This window comes from Polypterus senegalus, chromosome 13, assembly GCF_016835505.1.
Source record: "Polypterus senegalus isolate Bchr_013 chromosome 13, ASM1683550v1, whole genome shotgun sequence".
Classification (NCBI taxonomy): Eukaryota; Metazoa; Chordata; class Cladistia; order Polypteriformes; family Polypteridae; genus Polypterus; species Polypterus senegalus.
Genome location: NC_053166.1, coordinates 1,746,776 through 1,766,466, shown reverse-complemented (window position 1 = coordinate 1,766,466; position 19,691 = coordinate 1,746,776). Strand labels below are relative to the sequence as shown.

General features: G+C 47.9%; 1 protein-coding gene across 2 annotated transcripts; it reads left to right on the top strand.

The window, feature by feature from the left end:
* The first annotated feature begins 7 nt into the window (after positions 1 to 7).
* Positions 8 to 19,182, top strand: traf2b (Tnf receptor-associated factor 2b). Of its 2 annotated transcripts, none has more exons than XM_039774068.1 (12): positions 8 to 111; positions 5,863 to 6,050; positions 6,328 to 6,397; positions 6,487 to 6,585; positions 13,040 to 13,201; positions 13,294 to 13,368; positions 13,472 to 13,546; positions 14,154 to 14,576; positions 14,674 to 14,851; positions 16,438 to 16,586; positions 16,681 to 16,916; positions 19,029 to 19,182. In XM_039774068.1, exons 2-11 carry the CDS (start codon positions 5,866 to 5,868, stop codon positions 16,903 to 16,905), a joined length of 1,641 nt encoding a protein of 546 aa, XP_039630002.1. In that variant the 5' UTR covers positions 8 to 111; positions 5,863 to 5,865; the 3' UTR covers positions 16,906 to 16,916; positions 19,029 to 19,182. The 2 variants fall into 2 exon arrangements, with proteins under 2 accessions (XP_039630002.1, XP_039630003.1); XM_039774069.1 differs by having other exon boundaries at positions 16,681 to 16,920.
* Positions 19,183 to 19,691: the final 509 nt, after the last annotated feature.

The following is a 19,691-nucleotide window of genomic DNA, read 5'->3' as shown; positions in this document are numbered from 1 at the left end:
CGGCGACTTCCAAGAATCGAAAGTGAAAGTGAATTCTTTTCTTTTTTTTGTCGGTATCAAAGAAAACACATTCAAAGAAACCGCCTGCCAGGGAACGAGCGAGGAGCTCTGGTAAGTCATCCGATTGAGCACGAGGCCTGCCGAATTTCGCCGAACCAAACCGAACCTGGCCGAGCCGCGCAGGTAGCGAGGAGGGTGGGCCTTTCCGGATTTAATGTCTGAGAGATTTTAAACGGGGAAGAGGCGCGGAAAGTCGAGGTGGCCGCGGCAGTCTGGGTCGGCTCGGTTCACATTTGGGAGTGTGCAGTGACTTTGCATCCGTGTTAACGTTTATGAAATTCCGGGCTGTGACACAATAAGAACGTAAAATGCGTGGCGTGGCCTAGCAAACTGAAGAAGTGCGTTTAAAGGGACTTAACTTGGGCTTTAAGAGTTTGGACCACTGAAGTCAGTTTTTCGACTGTTGTTTGCGAACACTTGGCTCAGATGAGATATTCTGGGATGAAAAGGCAAAACACGTCAACTTATCCGGACACAAGGAGCTCCCTAACAATAAGCTTTAAAATGAGGGCCGTCAGATAAGCGGAATGTCCAAGAGGCTACTAAATAGTTTGAACAGCTAGAAATCCAAATCCCGTAGGACCGGTTTGATTACACAGGCGTCAGTGCCTCTAAATGTGTGATGTAGTTTGGCTGTTTAAATAAAACGCACACAGCTGATCTTGTCAGGAGTCCAGAAATTAGGCGTCCCTGCGTGGAAACTGAGCGGTCAGCGTGAGCAGAACACAGAGGTGGTGCGCCGGCGCAGCACAGTTACACTTCACAAAGTAGTGGCACGATACGTGGCACCATCACAGCATGGCAGGTTGGCAGTTGTTGGGCATAATATTCTGTTGCACAACATGCAAATATATTAAACCGTTTCACAACGTGGCACTCCCACCCAGGAATATATCAAGTAAGGAAATGTAAATTAGGAAGGAGGAGTTCGGGGTGGCACAGTGGTACAACTGCTGCCTGGCAATACGGAGACCCCAGGGTTCAAATCCTGGAATCCTCCAGGGTGCAGTTTTCATGTTCTCCCCATGTCTGCATGGGTTTCCTCCAACAGTCCAGGTTGGGTGAACTGCCAATGCTAAAATAGCTTTTGTGTGTGTGTGTGTTCATCCTGAAATCGGTTAGAGATCTTATTTGTCACATGCACTGTGAGAGCATAATGAAAGTCTTGTGCCCCAGTGGGATTGGGGACAGGTATAAATCGACAATAATATACAATAAGATGATGATGATGATGATGTATAAATAAAGAAGAGAAGGAGAAGAATGGTCTACTGTACATAAGGCTAAACAGACCACGCTACAGACATATAGGGTGTATTAAATAGTAGTGGAGAAAATGAAGTGTAGATGGCAGTACACGTGTAACGAAGAGTACAAGTAGATATAAACCAGCAGGTGTGTACAGCACAGGGCATGAGAGCTCACTGACTTTATGGCCTGGCAGAAGGAGCCGTCGCTGATGTGGCTAGCGTGATGGGTGAGGCTCTGGTAGAGCTTAACAGAATCCAGAAACGGAAACGGGATGAGCTGGGTGGTTGTCATCTCAGTGGTGGAGTCGAAGTTATGAAGCTGTGGAAGGTCAGCCCCAGTGACTGTCCAAGTGGTGTTTCTGCCTTGGGCCTTAAGGTTGCTTGGATGGGCTCCAGCTTTCCTGTAATCCTTCTCTTGGTGAAAAGGTTAGGAAGATAGATAGGATGGAGGGATGTAATCCATTTGTCGTATATTAATGTTGGTCTCCAGGCTCAAGTTTGAGGATCTTCTAATGTCCGTGAATTGTATGATTTTTCTTCTGGGCGGCACGGTGGCGCAGTGGGTAGCGCTGCTGCCTCGCAGTTAGGAGACCCGGGTTCGCTTCCTGCGTGGAGTTTGCATGTTCTCCCCGTGTCTGCGTGGATTTCCTCCCACAATCCAAAGACATGCAGGTTGGGTGGACTGGCGATTCTAAAATTGGCCCATTCGTGTGTGTGTCCTGCCGTGGGTTGGCACCCTGCCCGGGATTGGTTCCTGCCTTGTGCCCTGTGTTGGCTGGGATTGGCTCCAGCAGGTTAGAAAATGGATGGATGGATGGATTTTTCTTCCAGGTGATCCGGTTACCTCTCACAGTCCAAAGACATGCAGGTTAGCTGGATTGGTGATCCTGGCCCCTGATGTGTGTGTCTGTGTGTTCACCCTGTGATGGGCTGCCTCACTGTCCTAGGATTGCTCCTGCCTTGTGCCCGATGCCGGCTGCGATAGGCTCTAGATAAGTAGACGTAGAAGAACAAGAAAAGGCAGAGACGATCAAAGTGTAGCCATACTGACTGCAGTAGCGACCGGTAACACTTTCCTGATTGGAAAAACTGAAGGAAATGCTTGTCCAGGTGTGCGTAGTCTTCAGTTACATTTCAGACTCCTTTCCTGAATCCTCGATGTGTGCGGTCCGCAAGTCCTCGACAGAGTCCAGTTGAAGGAGCTCCGACCTTTCTGCTGTCTGAGTGAGACCTGCCAGTTTGTTTGGACGCTTTTTCTAAAGTTAAGTCTTGGAAGTAAATTAAACCGCACCAGGGTACAGAAGTAGAAAGGCGCAAGAGTGGAGACGTCGCCAGCTTCCTTCATTGGCAGACCATTTAAACGGAGACTGGTCCTGGTCCTGGTCCTGGTGCAGCCTGGAGCATCAACTCCGCAACATTAACACATGACTCACATTTCGGTAAATTTACATAAAACACCAAAATCCATATTCATGTTAAATAGTGAAGAAGAAGAAAGCGTCAAAGGAAATTCCAGTGTGTAGTTCTTGGGAATTGTGTATGTGGCCTTTTACAGTTAAACATTATAAATATTAATAAGCATTACTGAAATAATACTAGTCAGGGTTTCTGTGGAATAAAAATATTTGTTTCTTGTAAACGGTTTTGTCTACTAATTCGACAGCACCCTTTAAAATGGTGACTCTGCTAAAACAGAGAAATGTTGAGCTCAGGGCTGTGGAGTCGAGGAGTCGGAGACAATTTTGGATACCTGGAGTCAGCAAAAATGTACCAACTCCGACTCGTAATACATTTTTACATTTTAATGAAAAAACGTAAATAAATACAGGAAGTTCAAATGGCCCATTTCTCAAACGATAGTCCTAATGAAGTGAATGAAGAATGAAGCCACGCGCACAGTCGGGTCACTACAAGTGTGAAGTTCTGCCGAGCGATCAGACAACCCGACGTTCACATATTGTAATCTGGATTATGGCCCATTACATGAAGTGTTCCTTTTGTTTCAGATCTAATGTGTTTAACAAGTTGATTTGAGCGTAGACGAGTGTAATGATGGAGGTGGAGGTGTGCGCTGTGGCCTGATGGGTGTTCAGGGGTTTAAACTGGCCGGTACGGTAGAGAGTCGACCTCCTCGCCACCAGTTGTGTGTTTGCTTCCTTCAATCAACGTGGAAAATCCTTTAGCTTATTAAATCCAGAGGAGTCAGAAATACCAGAAACTAAGGAGTCGGAGTCGAAGGATTTATCTACCGACTCCACAGGCCTGCTTGAGCTGCACTTTTGAGTGGAAGAAAAAGTTAGGCAAGTACAGTGACTGTTTTTCGATTATTCGTAGGATTTATTTCAGATACTGGCCTATTGAAAATGAAAGAGCTGATTTCAAAAATGTATTTCAGGCAAACTGTGAAAGACAGAAACGCGTTCCGCAACTCATCGCTGGATAGAGGAACGTTCAAAGTGTGGTCCTAGGAATAGCCGTGTAGTCACTGTTGACCATTACAGCCCTGCCAGTTTGAAAATCCACTGCTCGCTGACAGAGGACGACACACTGATGTCACGTACTTACCTTTAAAACATCTTCGTGACCCACACGTGTTTATTTACAAAGTGTACAGACTGGTTCCACCAACTCACACAAGACCATTCAGTCCTCTTCCTCTCTTCGGCCGCCTCCACTCCTCTCTCGCAAGCTCCGTCTACCTCCTCCTCCCGACTCCGGCTCCTCGAATGGAGTGAGGCGGCCCCGGATGTGCTCCAGGTGCTCTGAGATGGTCTTCCGGCAGCACTTTCGCCACACCAGGAGGCACTCCGGGCGTACGCAGTTCCTGGAGAAGCAGTACTTCCTGGTGTAGCAGAAGTGCTGTCCTTCAGGGTTCGAGAACCATCCAGGCGTCCCCTGGGTTTGGTAATGGACCGCCACAGGGTTGAGCTTCCCAGCTCCGTATCCGTGATTCCTAATGGAAATTGGGGGGGCTGCTCTATTGCGTCCAGGGGAGATGTTGCCCCTCTCCCAGTCCCTCCCTGATCCAGGTGTCCTGGTGGGGTAAGGTCCCTGGTCGTCTGCTATATATATTATTATTATATAATACTGTGTAGATATATATATATATATATATATATATATATACAGTATATGCATCAGAGACTCTTTAAAGTCGTATGTGATAAAATGCTAAGGTCTCTCTGTCTGTCATGTGACTTTCTGCAAACTGCTGAGGCTAAAACCTTGATGTTGGTCTTAGGCAACAGCGTATGACCTGAAATGTTCTGGAACTTCACAACGTTTTTAGGTAGGCATCATACGCCGGGGCAGAAACGTTTATTGTGACTGAAGGATGGTCCCCGCAAGCCCGTCTAGTGATAATCCCTCAGGACATGCGTGTTCACGATTCACAATCAAGTGTCCGTTCTTACGATTGTTAACCACAGGTGAAGAGTTTACTGTTCTTTACATGTCCTCCTTTTGTTACATTTTATTTTCGGACTGCAAGTCCACGTAGGTCCATTTCTAGTATAGAAATAAGATGTTGAAGTGTTTGGGGATTGCAGATTTGCAGTAAATGCCACTGAGAGAGACTGCATGTCGGTGAATGCCTACATTGGTCAGGGGTTCCTCCTCGCCTGTGATGTTCTCAGCATTGTAGTTCACTCATTTCTTCTTCTTCTTTTTGCTGCTCCCGTTAGGGGTCGGCACAGCAGATCATCTTCTTCCATCTCTTTCTGTCCTCGTCATCTTGCTCTGTCACATCCATAAACCTCCTCTTAGGCCTTCCTCATCTCCTCTTACCCGGCAGCTCTATCCTTAGCACCCTTCTCTCTCCTCTGCACAGGTCCAAACCAACGCCATCTCGCCTCTCTGACTTTGTCTCCCACCTTGAGCTGACCCTCTAATGTCCTCATTTCTAATCCTCTCTGACTTTGTCTCCCACCATGAGCTGACCCTCTAATGTCCTCATTTCTAATCCTCTCTGACTTTGTCTCCCACCTTGAGCTGACCCTCTAATGTCCTCATTTCTAATCCTGTCCATCCTCGTCACACCCAATGCACATCTCCGCATCTTTAAGTCTGCCACCTCCAGCTGTGTCTCCTGTGCCACCGTCACCTGCCCATATAACACCGTTGGTTTCCCTACCGTCCTGTAGACCTTCGCTGTCACTCTTGCTGATGCCTGTTTACCACAAGTCACCAGTGCGTGTCCATGTAGTGCTCTATAGTTCACTCATTTGCGGATTTATTTCATGTTGTAGATCCCGTCTTGGACTGCAGTGGGTAGAAATTCTTTCCTCGTAGCACCAGAGACCCAGGATCAGTTTGCTTTACAGACGAGGTGTTGTTTGGAGTTTGCCCGTCTCCTGTAGACCCCCTAGACCTTTTTTTTTTCTCCCCTCTTTTCTGAGACAGTCTGATTTCTGATTAATAATTGTAAACCTGTCCCGTTTTTCACCACCAGTCATTGTTGCAATGGGAGAAGAGGAGTTGTGTCATCTCGTAAAGAAGGAGCTGCTGGCCGGAGATGAACGCAGCCTCACTAATTGCTTTCTTTCCCTCGCAGGTCATGGCCAGATCCTCCTCTCTTCCCAGTTCACTGGACTCCACTTTGCCGGGGTTCTCCCTAACGATCCTGGGTGCAGAACTTGAGCAGAAATACCTGTGCCGTCAGTGTAAACTGATCCTCCGCAGACCCTACCAAGCTGGTTGTGGCCATCGCTTCTGTGCTTTCTGCTTCAAGCAAATCATCAGGTACATTTTGATTCTTCACAATGAATCTTTTCTGACAGGTTTGGTTACATTGGAGACTTTCAGAATCGATGAGCGTTTCCTTGACATACGTGGGATTTGGTCTACAGCAGGAGGGAGTGAGTGAGTGAGAGCGTGCGCGCGTATGTGTGGTGCGAGTTGGTAAAAGTCGTCGATTAAGTTGGCATTTACTGGGTCTGTGGTGGGTTAGACTCTTACGTGGCTAGGGTGTCCTCATGCTTTTGATTTTTTTGCATCTTTGTGGCTGTTCACTCTTTAGCTCAGGACCTCAGCATTGCCTGGCATGTGCTGATGAAGGTGTGGTAGAAGATCTCTTGGACACAAATTCGGTAAATTTCAAGAAAGACCTGTCACAAACTAAAGAATCAGGCTACGTAGGAGAGGATTGGGTGACATGTTTGTATTTCTCCCTTGCCAGGCTTTTCCAGACAATGCTGCCAGGAGGGAAATCGAGAACCTGCCAGCCGTGTGTAGCAATCCTGGCTGTGTCTGGAAAGGGAGCATTCGAGAATATGAGGTAAGAGCTCGGGCTGGGATGTGATGGGAGTTGGCGTGCTCTGTCCGTGTTATGGCGTCGGCCTCTTCCATATTCATGGACCCTTTTTCTCTTCACCTCGGCAGCCCACTGCTTCACTTTCTTAAATGCATGTATCCCCTCCTAGTTGCACTGCACCCAAAGAAACCGGGCACCTCTGACCTCACACCCCGTCCCATCTTTCTTCCTTCTTGCACCTTTGGTCCTGCCGGGCCTCCTCTTATCTCGTTCTTATTTTCTGCCACAAGTGCTCTTCTCGTGTTTTCCTTTCTTCTTCTGACCCAAACTCTCTCTCATGTCGCCTCCTTTCTATTCTTCGGTCTTCCAGTCTTTTCCTCTTTCTTTTGTCATCTTGCCTCCGTAATCCTGTCCAGCCATTGCTGTGTCGGCCTCCTCTTCTTATTATAACGCCAGTTTACTATAAAGATTCCATCTCTCTAACTTCCTTACTTTCACAATGAGGTCCACCCGCCATAACTCACTTGCTGTCATACTTGTCCCCCTTCCAATACTAGGCCTCTCCATTTTACCAGATCCTCCTCCTTTTTTATTCATTAATTATCTGAGCCTCTTTCCTCTTGTCCAGACTCCCCATTACACCCACATTGTTATACGCCAGTCACGGCCACTCTCCAACCAGTACACATGCCGGCCCAGCACCCTCTTAAAAGCTGCACTCCATCCATCCATCATCCAACCCACCATATCCTTACTACAGGGTTACGGGGGTCTGCTGGAGCCAACACAGGGAGCAAGGCAGGGCACCGGCCCACCACGGGGCACGCACACAATTTAGGATCGCCAATGCACCTAACCTGCATATCTTTGGACTGTGGGAGGAAACCCACGCAGGGAGGACCCAGGAAGTGAACCCAGACGGGTCTCCTAACTGTGAGGAGGCAGCGCTACCCACTGTGCCACCGTGCCGCCTCAAAAGCCGCACTCCCCTTTTTAGAAATGTCTCGGCTCAATGCATTTCACTTATAGTGCAGTCATTACATCTTTCTTCATGGCCCCAGCCTGGCACCTTCCCTCTGCAGGAGCCTCTCAACTCCTTTTCCTTTGCTCTGTGCCATCCATTGAGTACCAGTCTTGCTGTACTGTGCCCTCTCCCTCTCCTTCTCTCTCCTTATTCACATTTGTCAACTGCGCCTTCCTTGATTCTGATGGATCGTCAAGCTTCTCACCTCAGGCTACTCTGGCAGTGATGCCCGGTCAGCCACTCGTATGCTATTGATTGAATCATAAAGAGCACTGATGCCAAGTGTGTGGAATACCCAGTAGTAATTGAGATGGAAAGGTCCTCATTGGCTGAACACTGTGACTCTGGCACTTATGAATAAACAATAAATTGGATCCGAAGAATTTTCTCATTTATCTTAAGTAGACAAACCGCGGACATCGCTTGCCAGATGCATTCAGCAAATAAAAGGCACAGTGGCATCATGCAGAAAAGCCCATTTACATGACAGACACTCTATTGGCAAAAGTATCGGGACGCCTGCCTTTACACACACACGGACTTTAGTGACATCCCATTCTTAATACATTGACTTTACTATGGAGTCGGCCCACCCTTTGCAGCTCTAACAGCTTTAACTTTTCTGGGAAGGCTTTCCACAAGGTGTGTAGGAGTGTGTTGATGGGAATTTGCGAGCATTTGTGAGGTCAGGCACTGATGTTGGCTCGCAGTCTCCAACTCGAGTTCATCCCAGAGGTGGTCTGTCGGCTTGAGGTCAGGGCTCAGTGCGGGCCACTCAAGTTCCTCCACCCCAAACTCGCTCCTCCATTTCTTTATAGACCTTGTTTTGTGGTGTAGTGCAGTCACGTTGGAACAGGAAGGGGCCATCGGCAAACTGTCCAAAATGGCTTTGTATGCTGAAACATTAAGAGTTCCTTCCACTGGAACTAAAGGGGGCCGAGCCCAACCCCTGAAAAACCGCCAGACTTTCCACTTGGCACAATGCTGTCAGGCGAGTCCCACCAACCAAACCCAGACTCGTCCATCGGATCGTGTGATTTGTCACTTCAGAGGACACGTCTGCACTGCTCCAGAGTCCGGTGGCGTCTGGGGGGCTTAGCATCACTGCACCTGACGCTCGGCATCGCACTTGGTGATGTCAGGCTTGGCTGCAGCTGCTCGGCCATGGAGACCCCATTCATCCTGTGATGCTCTCCACGCTGCACCGTTCTTGAGCTTTTGGGGGTCTGTAGCTATGGACTCTGCAGAAAGTTGGCGACTTCTGCCCACCTCAGCATGCGCTGTCCCTGCTCTGTGATTTGACGTGGCCTACCACTTGATGGCTGACTTGCTGTTCCCATTTGCTTCCACTTTGTTATAAGACCACTGACAGCTGACTTTGGAATATTTAGTCACGAATGGACTTGTTGCACAGGTGGCATCCTATGCCAGTACCACACTTGAGCGACCCATTCTGTCACAACTGTTTGTAGAAGCCAGCAGTCTGCATGCCCAGTTGCTTGATGTTATACATCGGGGGGGGGTGCCAATACTTTTGACAATATAGCGTATGTGCATGTAGACGCTGTCTATCAAAAATATGTTTGTCTTCCCCCTCCTTGGCTAGCAGGCTACTTGCTGCCAGTCTGATGTCGAGGCCCGCCCGCCTGCCCGCCCAGCCTGCTGGCACACAATCCCTGTGACGTGCTGCTACACTGCGCTGCCTACTCTCTGCCCCAGTATTTTCTCACAGTCCCTGTACGGGATACGGACTGATTTATATGTTTTTGTTCCCCCGTGTTTGATTTTCGGCCCTTTGGAGGACCACATGGTAGATATGGAGGGGCTTAGACACTCTGTATTTTAGACCTGGTTTAATTCAAACATCTCATCTCATCTTGTGTGCTTTTGGGCTGACATATTTTGTGGCAGGATGACACCAATGAAGACCGGGGAAAAGAAAAAGGGCAGGGGATTTCTAAGTGGTGTCACCTGGTCGTAATCTAAGCACGGATTGCAAAGGTTGAGCTGGAAAGTCCCGACTTCCTGTTATGGGTGTTTGGTTAACATGTGGCTTCCTGTGGAAAGCACCCTGCGTTCCTGGGACTGTTTATAGAACAAAAGCTTCACTTTCATTTTAACTTCGGAGTTGCAATTTAAACTCATTAACTTATTCTAGCCGTGACAGCGTGATGAGCCATCATACAACACGATTGTTCTTCTTCCTCAGTGGCATTGAGTAATTTTATCTGTATGCCTTTAAAAAAAAATAAAATGCTTGCTCATAGTGGTGAAAGAGAATAAAGGAAATAGTGAGTCATTATATTCTACAGTGCCTTCCCTATACAATCCGTGAACACAAGTGACCTTACAAAGCCCACCGAGCTCTGTTTTAGATATCGACGTTTGTAGTAAGGACTCTCACAATTGTGGACCAGCCGAGCTGGAACTCTTCAACATGAGCAGGAAATGCAATACTGGTAGTTTTTAGTGCCAGGCGTGGCATCTTATTTTCTGTAGTACCCGCCATATAAAGCACCGTCCCCAATAATCGAGTGCCATTAAATTGGGTTCTTATATGGTGCCTTGAACTCTTTGGAGGCGGATGTCGACATGTAGGGGTGTCTCCACGCAGCGGCCGGCCGCTACACGAACGCGTTCAGCGCTACGATCAGCTGGGGATCAGTCAACTGATGCTGGTACATCGCTTTCATTTTCGATCTCCATCCATCCATTATCCAACCCGCTACATCCTAACTACAGGGTCAGAGGGTCTGCTGGAGCCAACGTGGGGCGCAAGGCAGGAAACAAACCCCGGGCAGGGCGCCAGCCCACCGCAATCTCCAGATCGCTTGCATCAAAATCAGAGTCCGATAAGTCAGAGTCCCATTCAGCAACAATACACACGGAGCTTTTAGCTTTGCACCTTCGCTTTGGTGTCTCGTCTCGCCAGAGCCGGGTGGCGCCTGCATGAAGACGGCTCGGGCGGGAAGAGCAGCTGCTCTGCTGTGCATTCCTGCCAGCCGCCGAAAAAACATTCAGCTCAGAAAGAGTTGATAGAAGGTACCATCATACGTGCAGGATGTGAGCTCGGCACAGTGCGATAGTGTGTATCGAGAACATGGGCACCGTCACAAGCTGGGACACTGTGGTCGAGAACAGGCCAATAAAGCTCGCCACTCGTCTCCACTTATTTCTTCAAAAATAACATCAAGTCGAGTTGTGAAAGTCCCTAACGTCTTACTGTCCACCACACTACTTGGTCGCTTATTCCAAGTGTCTGTCGTTCTTTGTGTGAAGAAAAAACTTCCTAATGTTTGTGTGAAATTTTCCCTTCACAAGTTTCCAGCTGTGTCCCCCCCAGTGTTCTTGATGAACTCATTTTAAAGTCACCGTCTCGATCCACTGGACTGATTCACTTCATAATTTTAATCACTCCAGTCGTGTCACCTCTTAATCTTCTTTTGCTTAAACTGTAATGGCTCAGCTCGTCTAATCTTTCCTCATAACTCATCCCCTTGTAGCCCTGAATCAGCCCTGTTGCTCTTCTCTGGACCTTCTCTTGTGCTGTTATGTCTTTATGGAGACCCAAACTGCACTCATTACTCCAGATGAGGCCTCACCAGCCTGAGCAGACCCTCCTCTGACTCGTACTCCACACATCAAGGCGCTATATAACCTGACAGTCTGTTAGCCTTCTTAATGGCCTCTGAACACTACTGTCTAACACATTACTTAGAGAACCACAGTCACATGGAATAAGCGACTATGTGAAGAAAAATTTCCTAGTGTTTGTGCGAAATTTCCCCTTCACAAGTTTCCAGCTGTGTCCCCCCCAGTGTTCTTGATGAACTCATTTTAAAGTCACCGTCTCGATCCACTGGACTGATTCACTTCCTAATGTCACCTCTTAATCTTCTTTTGTTTAAACTGTAAAGGCTCAGCTCTTTTAATCTTTCCTCATCACTCATCCCCTGTAGCCCTGAATCAGCCCTGTTGCTCTTCTCTGGACCTTCTCTTGTGCTGCTGTGTCTTTATGGAGACCCAAACTGCACACAGGACTCCAGATGAGGCCTCACCAGCCTGAGCAGACCCTCCTCTGACTCGTACTCCACACATCAAGGCGCTATATAACCTGACAGTCTGTTAGACAGTAGTGTTCAGAGGCCATTAAGAAGGCTAACACATTACTTAGTCGCTTATTCCATGTGACTGTGGTTCTCTATGTGAAGAAAAACTTCCTAATGTTTGTGCGAAATTTCCCCTTAAAATTTCCAACTGTGTCCTCGTGTTCTTGATGAACTCATTTTAAAGTCACCGTCTCGATCCACTGGACTGATTCACTTCATAATTTTAATCACTCCAGTCGGGTCACCTCTTAATCTTCTTTTGCTTAAACTCTAAAGGCTCAGCTCTTTTAATCTTTCCTCATAACTCATCCCTTGTAGTCCTGAATCAGCCCTGTTGCTCTTCTCTGGACCTTCTCGTGTGCTGCTGTGTCTTTATGGAGACCCAAACTGCACACAGGACTCCAGATGAGGCCTCACCAGCCAGAGCAGACCCTCCTGTGACTCGTACTTCACACATCAAGGCGCTATATAACCTGATACTCTGTTAGCCTTCTTAATGACTTCTGCACACTGTCTGGAAGTCGATAGCTTAGAGTCCACCACAACTCCTAAATCCTTCTCGTAAGGTGGACTCTCGATTTTCAGACCTCACATTTTTACTTTCTTTGTGTTATTCTTTACATTTACTGACATTAAATTTCATCGTCCACGAATCCACCCAAGCCAGTCTGCTGCCCAAGTCCTTCTGTGATGATATAACGGATTCCACATTATCTGCTTATCCACCTGTCTTGGTATCTTCTGCCAGCTTAACCAGCTTGTTCCTTAATTTGCTATCTAAATCATTTATATTTATTAAAAATAGCAGCGGCCCCCACCCTGCCCCCTGCTGGTCACCACTCTTAGCGTCACCCAATTCCTCACACCCTCGTCACCCTCTGTTTCCTGTGCCTGAGCCAATTCTGCCGCCATCTAAAGACTGCCACTTCTTTTAATTTGATGCCCAGCCTCTCATGTGGCACCTTTCTACTAGATAACGTGTTTCTAGTTGGTTCTTATTGTTTTGTACTTTAAGTAGCACCTTTAAAAGGTGTCTGTCTCGCCCTTGAAACGGTGCTGTTAAAGTTTTACGGTTCGCTGTTTGCCGTAAACTTGTTTATCGGCACAGTTGACGGGTGAAATGCTCTATTATACCACGACTGAGCGCCCGTTTGTGTTCTGTAGGGCTTTCCAAGTAAATACGCACTTTTGCCCAGTTTGTGTCACTTGACGGTCATGGGACTTGCTGCTTGTCACATCACGGCGCCTGCTGACACCACAGATCATTTATTTTTTAAGGGCGTACTGTAGAAAGGTGGGTGTGTGAGAAGCGGCGCGCTAACCCCACACTACCCTGATATTCCAGGCCAGCCATGAAGGGCAGTGCGAGTTCCAGCGCATTGAGTGTGACGCCTGTAAGCAAACGATCAGGAGCTGTGATAAGGAGCGGCACATGGAGCGAGAGTGTCCGGAGAGGAGCCTCCACTGCCGCTACTGCAAGACCATCTTCAACTTCAAAGACATAAAGGTGCTGAGGGCATGGGTAGCTGTTGGGGGGCGGTGGGGTCTACGGTCTCGGCTGCCACCTCCATTGCCTGACTGTCATCTCCGACCCTGTAGGCTCATGACGAGATCTGCCTGAAGTACCCCATGCACTGTGAAGGCTGTGGAAAGAAAAAGATTCCAAGAGAGAAGGTCCGTGTGCTCTCAAGGGGTCTTCTGCCATTGGGGTTGTAGTGACCATCAGCGGCTCTCGAGCTTTCTTATCACTTTGACTTTTTCTTCATGTCACACACAGTTCTATGATCATGCAAAGTCCTGCGGCAAATACAAGTCCCCTTGCCACTTCAAAGGAGTCGGATGCCCAGTGATTGTGAGTATCGTCCATGTCGGTCTGTCCAGTGGGGGCTCATGGTTACAGGGGTCCTGATGTCCGACTGATCCTGTCTGCCAGCTGGCCTGTTTTCAGGTGGACTTTATTGGCCTCTGGTTACCGGCTGGAGATTGATGTCGGTCTCCCTGCGGGTGTGGCTGGCGTGAAACTGATCTATTACTCCTGCAGACAGATTGTTCCTGGGGTGAGAGATTCTGGATTCTGGCGTGAGACTCCTGTCTGTGTAGGCCCACTGTTAGTCTGCGAGCTCGTCCTCTTAGAGATGTGCCGAGTGCCAGCTATTGACCCTAAACTGCGTTCATCTTGAGAAGCCAGCATCCCAGGAGAAGAACGGACTTTTTTCTGCAGTAATTTAGCTGACGTTTAGTTTTCAGCTATGCAGGGTGTATCTTGGGGGAAAGGATGGCAGAGTAAGTTCACTGTGGAGGAATCCTTTTGGTCAGTGAGGTGGTCATGTAATCCTGTATTTTAACCTTCATTCAGATTCTTCAGCCCTGTCTCATTGTTTTTTGGTATGTGTGTGTGTGTGTGAAGATGTCTTCATGTGACAAGTGACACACTTACCCTGTATGGCCTGTCTCTGCAGGTGGAGAACGAGAAGTTGTCAGAACATGAGATCCAAGGCAGCCGGGAGCACATGAGGCTCCTCTTAGCTGCAGTCGAAAGCCTCAAGTTTCTGAATGAGGAGAAGACCGTATCCAACTTGCTGGCCCCACGTTCGAAACCACGTGGACTGGACTTCTGCGTGCAGAACCTGGGAGAATGCTTGATGGGTGGAGGTCTGTACTGTGATCCTGATGAAGGCTTTGCCTCCAATATTCTTCCTTCTGTCGACAAACCGTACAACGGGCACCAGAGAAGGTATGACGATCTCGCACAGAAGCTCGCCACTTTTGAGAACATCGTCTGTGTCCTCAACCGTGAGGTGGAAAAGAATTCGCTCACTCTCGAGGCATACAGCAGGCAGCGTGGACTTGACCAGGAGAAGATCGACTACCTCACCAGCAAGGTCAGGCTGACCAAAGTGAAACAAAAGCAAGGCCTCGCTGCACTTGGGTGCTCTTGGCCGACAGACCAGTTAATACACGCTGTGTTTGTTTACTTAGGTACGGCAAATGGAGCGCTCGGTGTCTCTCAAAGACTTGGCTATCGCCGAGATGGAGCAGAAACTCCAGGAAAACGAGCACAGCACCCACGATGGCGTTTTCATTTGGAAAATTCATGACTTTTCCCGTAAAAGACAGGAAGCGGTTGCTGGGCGCATGCCGGCTATCTTCTCTCCAGGTATGAACGTGCGTAGCTACCTGTCGCTGTAAAGACTGCAGTTAGTCTGGTCCAATCACCTGTTAAGATTCTGATACATGATACATGATACACCTGATACATATTGAAGATGTCTCCTCTCGGGACCCCCCTACAGTCGTTGTGAGAAGGACCCCAGTGTTGGTGTTCACCAAGTCTGCTGCTTCAGTGTGTTCAGGTCTTTCTGTCAGATGTTTCTCTGGTAGACTCAAGTAGAATTACAAGAAGTTTCAACGGCTTTTATTGACAACTAGCAAAATACCCGCGCAGCGCAGCGGTGAAGTACTGCCTTAAAAGTTTTATTAAGAAGAAAATTTAATTTATTAAGAAGAAAATTAAAACCTTTTTAAACTGAGGGAAAATATCCCAATAAATATTCGTTAAGGATCTCTTTGTATACCACGTTGTCAGTTCGGCCCTCTGGTTGTAATCTGACCAAGCTGTGCGCTGAGCTGACTCTGAGCATGTAACGTACAGTCGGCCATGTGAACAGTAATCTTGTCTCAAATCTCACAGCTTGGATTGCTGCTGTCGTAATCGGTTTGAGTTTCATGGTTTGTTTCAATGACGACAGTATCTGTAGGACTTGTTGTGTTGAAGTGACATTCGACATCTGTCAGGCTTTGGAAGCACACAACCAGTTTCAGTGATAACTTCACTTCTCTCTTTTGTGCCCACTCGGTGATACCCGTCTCTCTCTCTCTCTCTTTTTGTGCCCACATGGTGATACCCGTCTCTCTCTCTTTTGTGCCCACTCGGTGATACCCGTCTCTCTCTCTCTTTTGTGCCCACACGGTGATACCCGTCTCTCTCTCCCACTCGGTGATACCCGTCTCTCTCTTTTGTGCCCACACGGTGATACCCGTCTCTCTCTCTCTCTCTCTCTCTCTCTCTCTTTTGTGCCCACTCGGTGATACCCGTCTCTCTCTCTCTTTTGTGCCCACACGGTGATACCCGTCTCTCTCTTTTGTGCCCACTCGGTGATACCCGTCTCTCTCTCTCTTTTGTGCCCACTCGGTGATACCCGTCTCTCTCTTTTGTGCCCACACGGTGATACCCGTCTCTCTCTCTTTTGTGCCCATACGGTGATACCCGTCTCTCTCTCTCTCTCGTGCCCACATGGTGATACCCGCACTATTTATTCCGAAGCGACGTTTGCACTGTTTAGTGGTTTTTGGTGTTTCTCACCCCCTCGTACCCCTTTATCGTAAGAGCATCCCTTATCTACGATCAGAAGAAAATATGAAGCTGGTTTTAAATGAAAAGTCGTTGAAGTGGCGAAAGAAATTGGGAACAAAACTCGAGGTGTCCGAGAAACTGATGAGAGAGATTGGAGGAAGCGATTAGATGTACAAACATGGAAGAGGGCGTATAAGTCGGGTCCAATTTTATGATCGATTTTTCGGATTTCAAGACCCCACTTCTCCGTGAGTATGTTTTGCGGTGAGGGGGCCACGGCTTTGTTAACCTTTGTTAGGACACAATGAAAATCGGGGGGGTATTTTGGTTTCTCTGAACGTTCATGGAAAACAATCGCTGACGGCGGCACTCGCTTGTCTTTTCTGCAGTTTTCTACACCAGCAAGTACGGGTACAAGATGTGTCTGCGACTCTACCTGAACGGGGACGGCACGGGACGCGGCACTCACCTGTCTCTGTTCTTTGTTGTGATGAAAGGAAAATGGGACGCCTTGCTGAAGTGGCCCTTCAATCAGAAGGTGAGCAGCGTGGACACCATCGACTCTGGGGGTCTCGATGAGGGCGATTCTGCCAGGCGGCACCCCCGTTTTACACAATGTCGCTTCTTTTCAGGTAACCTTGATGCTGTTAGACCAGAACAACCGAGAGCACATCATCGACGCCTTTCGGCCTGACATCACCTCTTCATCGTTCCAGAGGCCCATCAGCGAGATGAATATCGCCAGTGGCTGCCCGCTCTTCTGCCCCTTACACAAACTGGACTCCAAGAGCTCCAGTGCCTACCTGCAAGAGGATACCATTTTCATAAAGGCCATCGTAGATCTGACGGGGCTGTGAGGCAAAACCTGGCAGGTGTCTTGGCGCCCAAAGGCGGACATGACGCCTTCTCGCGCCTTTTGTCTTTTTAATGCTCATAGCCATTGGATAGAAGAGCATTAGAATAACAAACGGGCGGCCGGCACGTGAGAAGTCTTGCATGCCAGCTGCCATTGTTTGGTTTCAGTTTACTGTGTAGAGAAAAGCCAAGCAAAATGCCACCTTTTATTGGCTAACTAAAAAGATTACAATATGCCAGCTTTCGAGGGAACTCAGGCAGGATGTAATCTTTTTAGTTTGCCAGTAAAGGTGGCATTTTGCTTGGCTTTTCTCTACATTCATAATGGCTAACACGGTTAACACCCTCGTACTCCAGCTTATTGTGTGAAAGGTGCCGGTGGGACGGGCGTAGTTTAGTCAGCTGTAAGGCACCTCATCATCTAGAGGACGTCAAGGTGGATGGGTGTCGGGTGGTAGCCATGTAGTGTAACAAGGCCACCTTCTCGTTTCGGTGATAAAGATGTCAGTCTGGGGGTCTCGTTAGGACAGAATGCTGGGCCACTTTGCATGCCACTACATGAAGGTTGCTGAATGTTGTGGATGTAAGGCTGGCACGCCTGCATTTGTAAAATCCCCTCTGGTGGGTAAGCGTGGTGGTCCTCCAATTGGTCACCGCTGCTCATTTTAAGTCTCACAGAACTCTGCAAAGGCAGCCCACCACTGGGCTAACTGATGGGCGTGCAAATGCTGCCATTCAGAATTTTTTTTGAAGATTTCAAATTGCTGCCCCTATTTATTTGGCACCGTCACATATTTCCCAATAACAATTTCTATTAAAGTGGGACTGAGAAATAATTTAGGGTCGCTTGGGGGTCCGATGTCCCTGCTCCATGTCCAAGGGAAGAGTGACGTGGGCACCTAGATCAATCACGTGGACATTTTACTGTGGAAGTGAAGTGGGCCATGACTTATGTTTTATAGGTATATACAGTATAATGTAGGAGAAATAGAAATGGGGGGAGCTATAAACGCCATGCCCATGCTCACCCACCGGGCACAAGACAGGTAATGGGCATGCAAAGCGAATCTGTCTTCAGGTACTACTGTAGAGCCTTCCAGTGGAATGGACGGACTCGTACGTGACAGACAGATGAGCTGCCATGCTGTCACCCAGCGGGCCTGGGTGAAACTTGTGTGGGTGAGCTGGCAAGGGGCATCAAATCTAAAATGACTAAAGTAATGTTATACCGGTGCCCATCACTCACTCACTCATACTGGCATCACAGGAGCAGGCACATTGGCTGCAGTGGAGTGCTGGGCAGGGTCTGCCTTGCCTTGAACCCCACCTGTGTGACCGCATGCCCACTGCCCATAAATATAACCTGAATTTAATCTCTAGAGACAGACAGACAGATATAAAATATAATCCAACATCTGTCTTTCTGCTTTTCACAAGAGAACTACTTGGTGTCAAACTCCAGTCCCGGAGGGCCGCAGGCTGTACACATGCAGGTTTTCATTCTCACCCTTTCCTTAATCAGTTTTCACTCCTAATTATCTCCTTTTCCCTTCATTTTCATAGCCCTGTTTTTAAGGATTCAGTCCGCTGAATTGATTTGTTTATTCATTAAATGGCAGCCACACAGAACTGAGATGTGAGACGAGCCGACTGATGAGCAGCTAAACTGGGTTTTCAAACTCCAACCAATGAGAAGACAATTCTTGCTGTTAATTGAACTCGTTGTTATTTAGTTCCGTGGCTCATTGCTGCTCTCATTCTGCCACAGCAGGCGCTTCCCAAACTGTTGATTTTCAGTTTTTATTAAAGACGCCCTAACACTTACTGAGACCTCCACCTTTCTTTATTTTCAGATATTGTGTGATGGGCACCAGTGAGCTGGTCATGTGACAGCTGATTTTGTGTCGCATTATTGTTTAGCAGCTCATTAAGGAAAAAGAAACAACTATGGGGGCCTGAGTCAAGTTAATTACAATTAAGGCAAAAGAAGTTAATTAGCAGCAAAGACGCCTCACTATTTGGTTAGAATGAAAGCCTGCAGCCACTGCGGTCCTCCAGGCCTGGAGTTTGTCACCCCTGACTTAACGGGTTTAGATCTTTTTTTTTCTTTCTTTCTTTTTTCTAGAACTTGCTTGAACGTTTCGGTTGATTTTGGTGACGCGCTGCAGTCAGGACAGACACGATGAGGTCCCGCCCCCCTGGCGAAGCCCCGCCTCTTTAGTTCCTGCACTCAGACGTGTAATTCAGCTTTTATTAAACTTCTAAACTATTGAGTTCTGCATCCGAAGCTGCTGTTTTGGTGTCACATATTAGGAACAAAGTGAACACATTTAGTATTTGATGTTTTATATCCGCGTTCGCACTTTTTAATACGCTGCACTCCACGGAGCAGCGGCTCTGTGACTGAGGATCTGCACTGGTGATCAGAAGGAGAACCGCGTTGAAAAATAGGAAATGCAGAGGAGGAAGAGGAAGAAATGAAAGGCTGCACTCGGCTACGATTTAACACGATATATTAATTCTTATCGGCTCTGAATCGAATAAATCGTATAATTTGTGTAAACAGTCAGAATATGCAATGCTACGGCTCGGAGCTCTTTAGAGTCCTCTCTGTGCCTTATCATTCGTACAGTACTTTTATCATTACTGGTGAACAAAAGGTGAATCTTTATATTGACGGTAGCGGAGTTTACGCTTAGGAGGAATGGCGCACTCGTCCTCAGACGCACAAAGCGGTGTAAAGCAGTCGTTTGAGTCGCCCGGCTAAGACCTTCACTGCTAGCCGAGC

Bases quoted from the DNA above. Each gene is read 5' to 3' on its own strand.
- traf2b (XM_039774068.1), top strand. From the start codon at position 5,866: ATGGCCAGATCCTCCTCTCTTCCCAGTTCACTGGACTCCACTTTGCCG. The intron at 13,202-13,293 runs GTGCTGAGGGCA...CCGACCCTGTAG, and splicing joins TCAACTTCAAAGACATAAAG to GCTCATGACGAGATCTGCCT. The intron at 13,369-13,471 runs GTCCGTGTGCTC...TGTCACACACAG, and splicing joins AAAAGATTCCAAGAGAGAAG to TTCTATGATCATGCAAAGTC.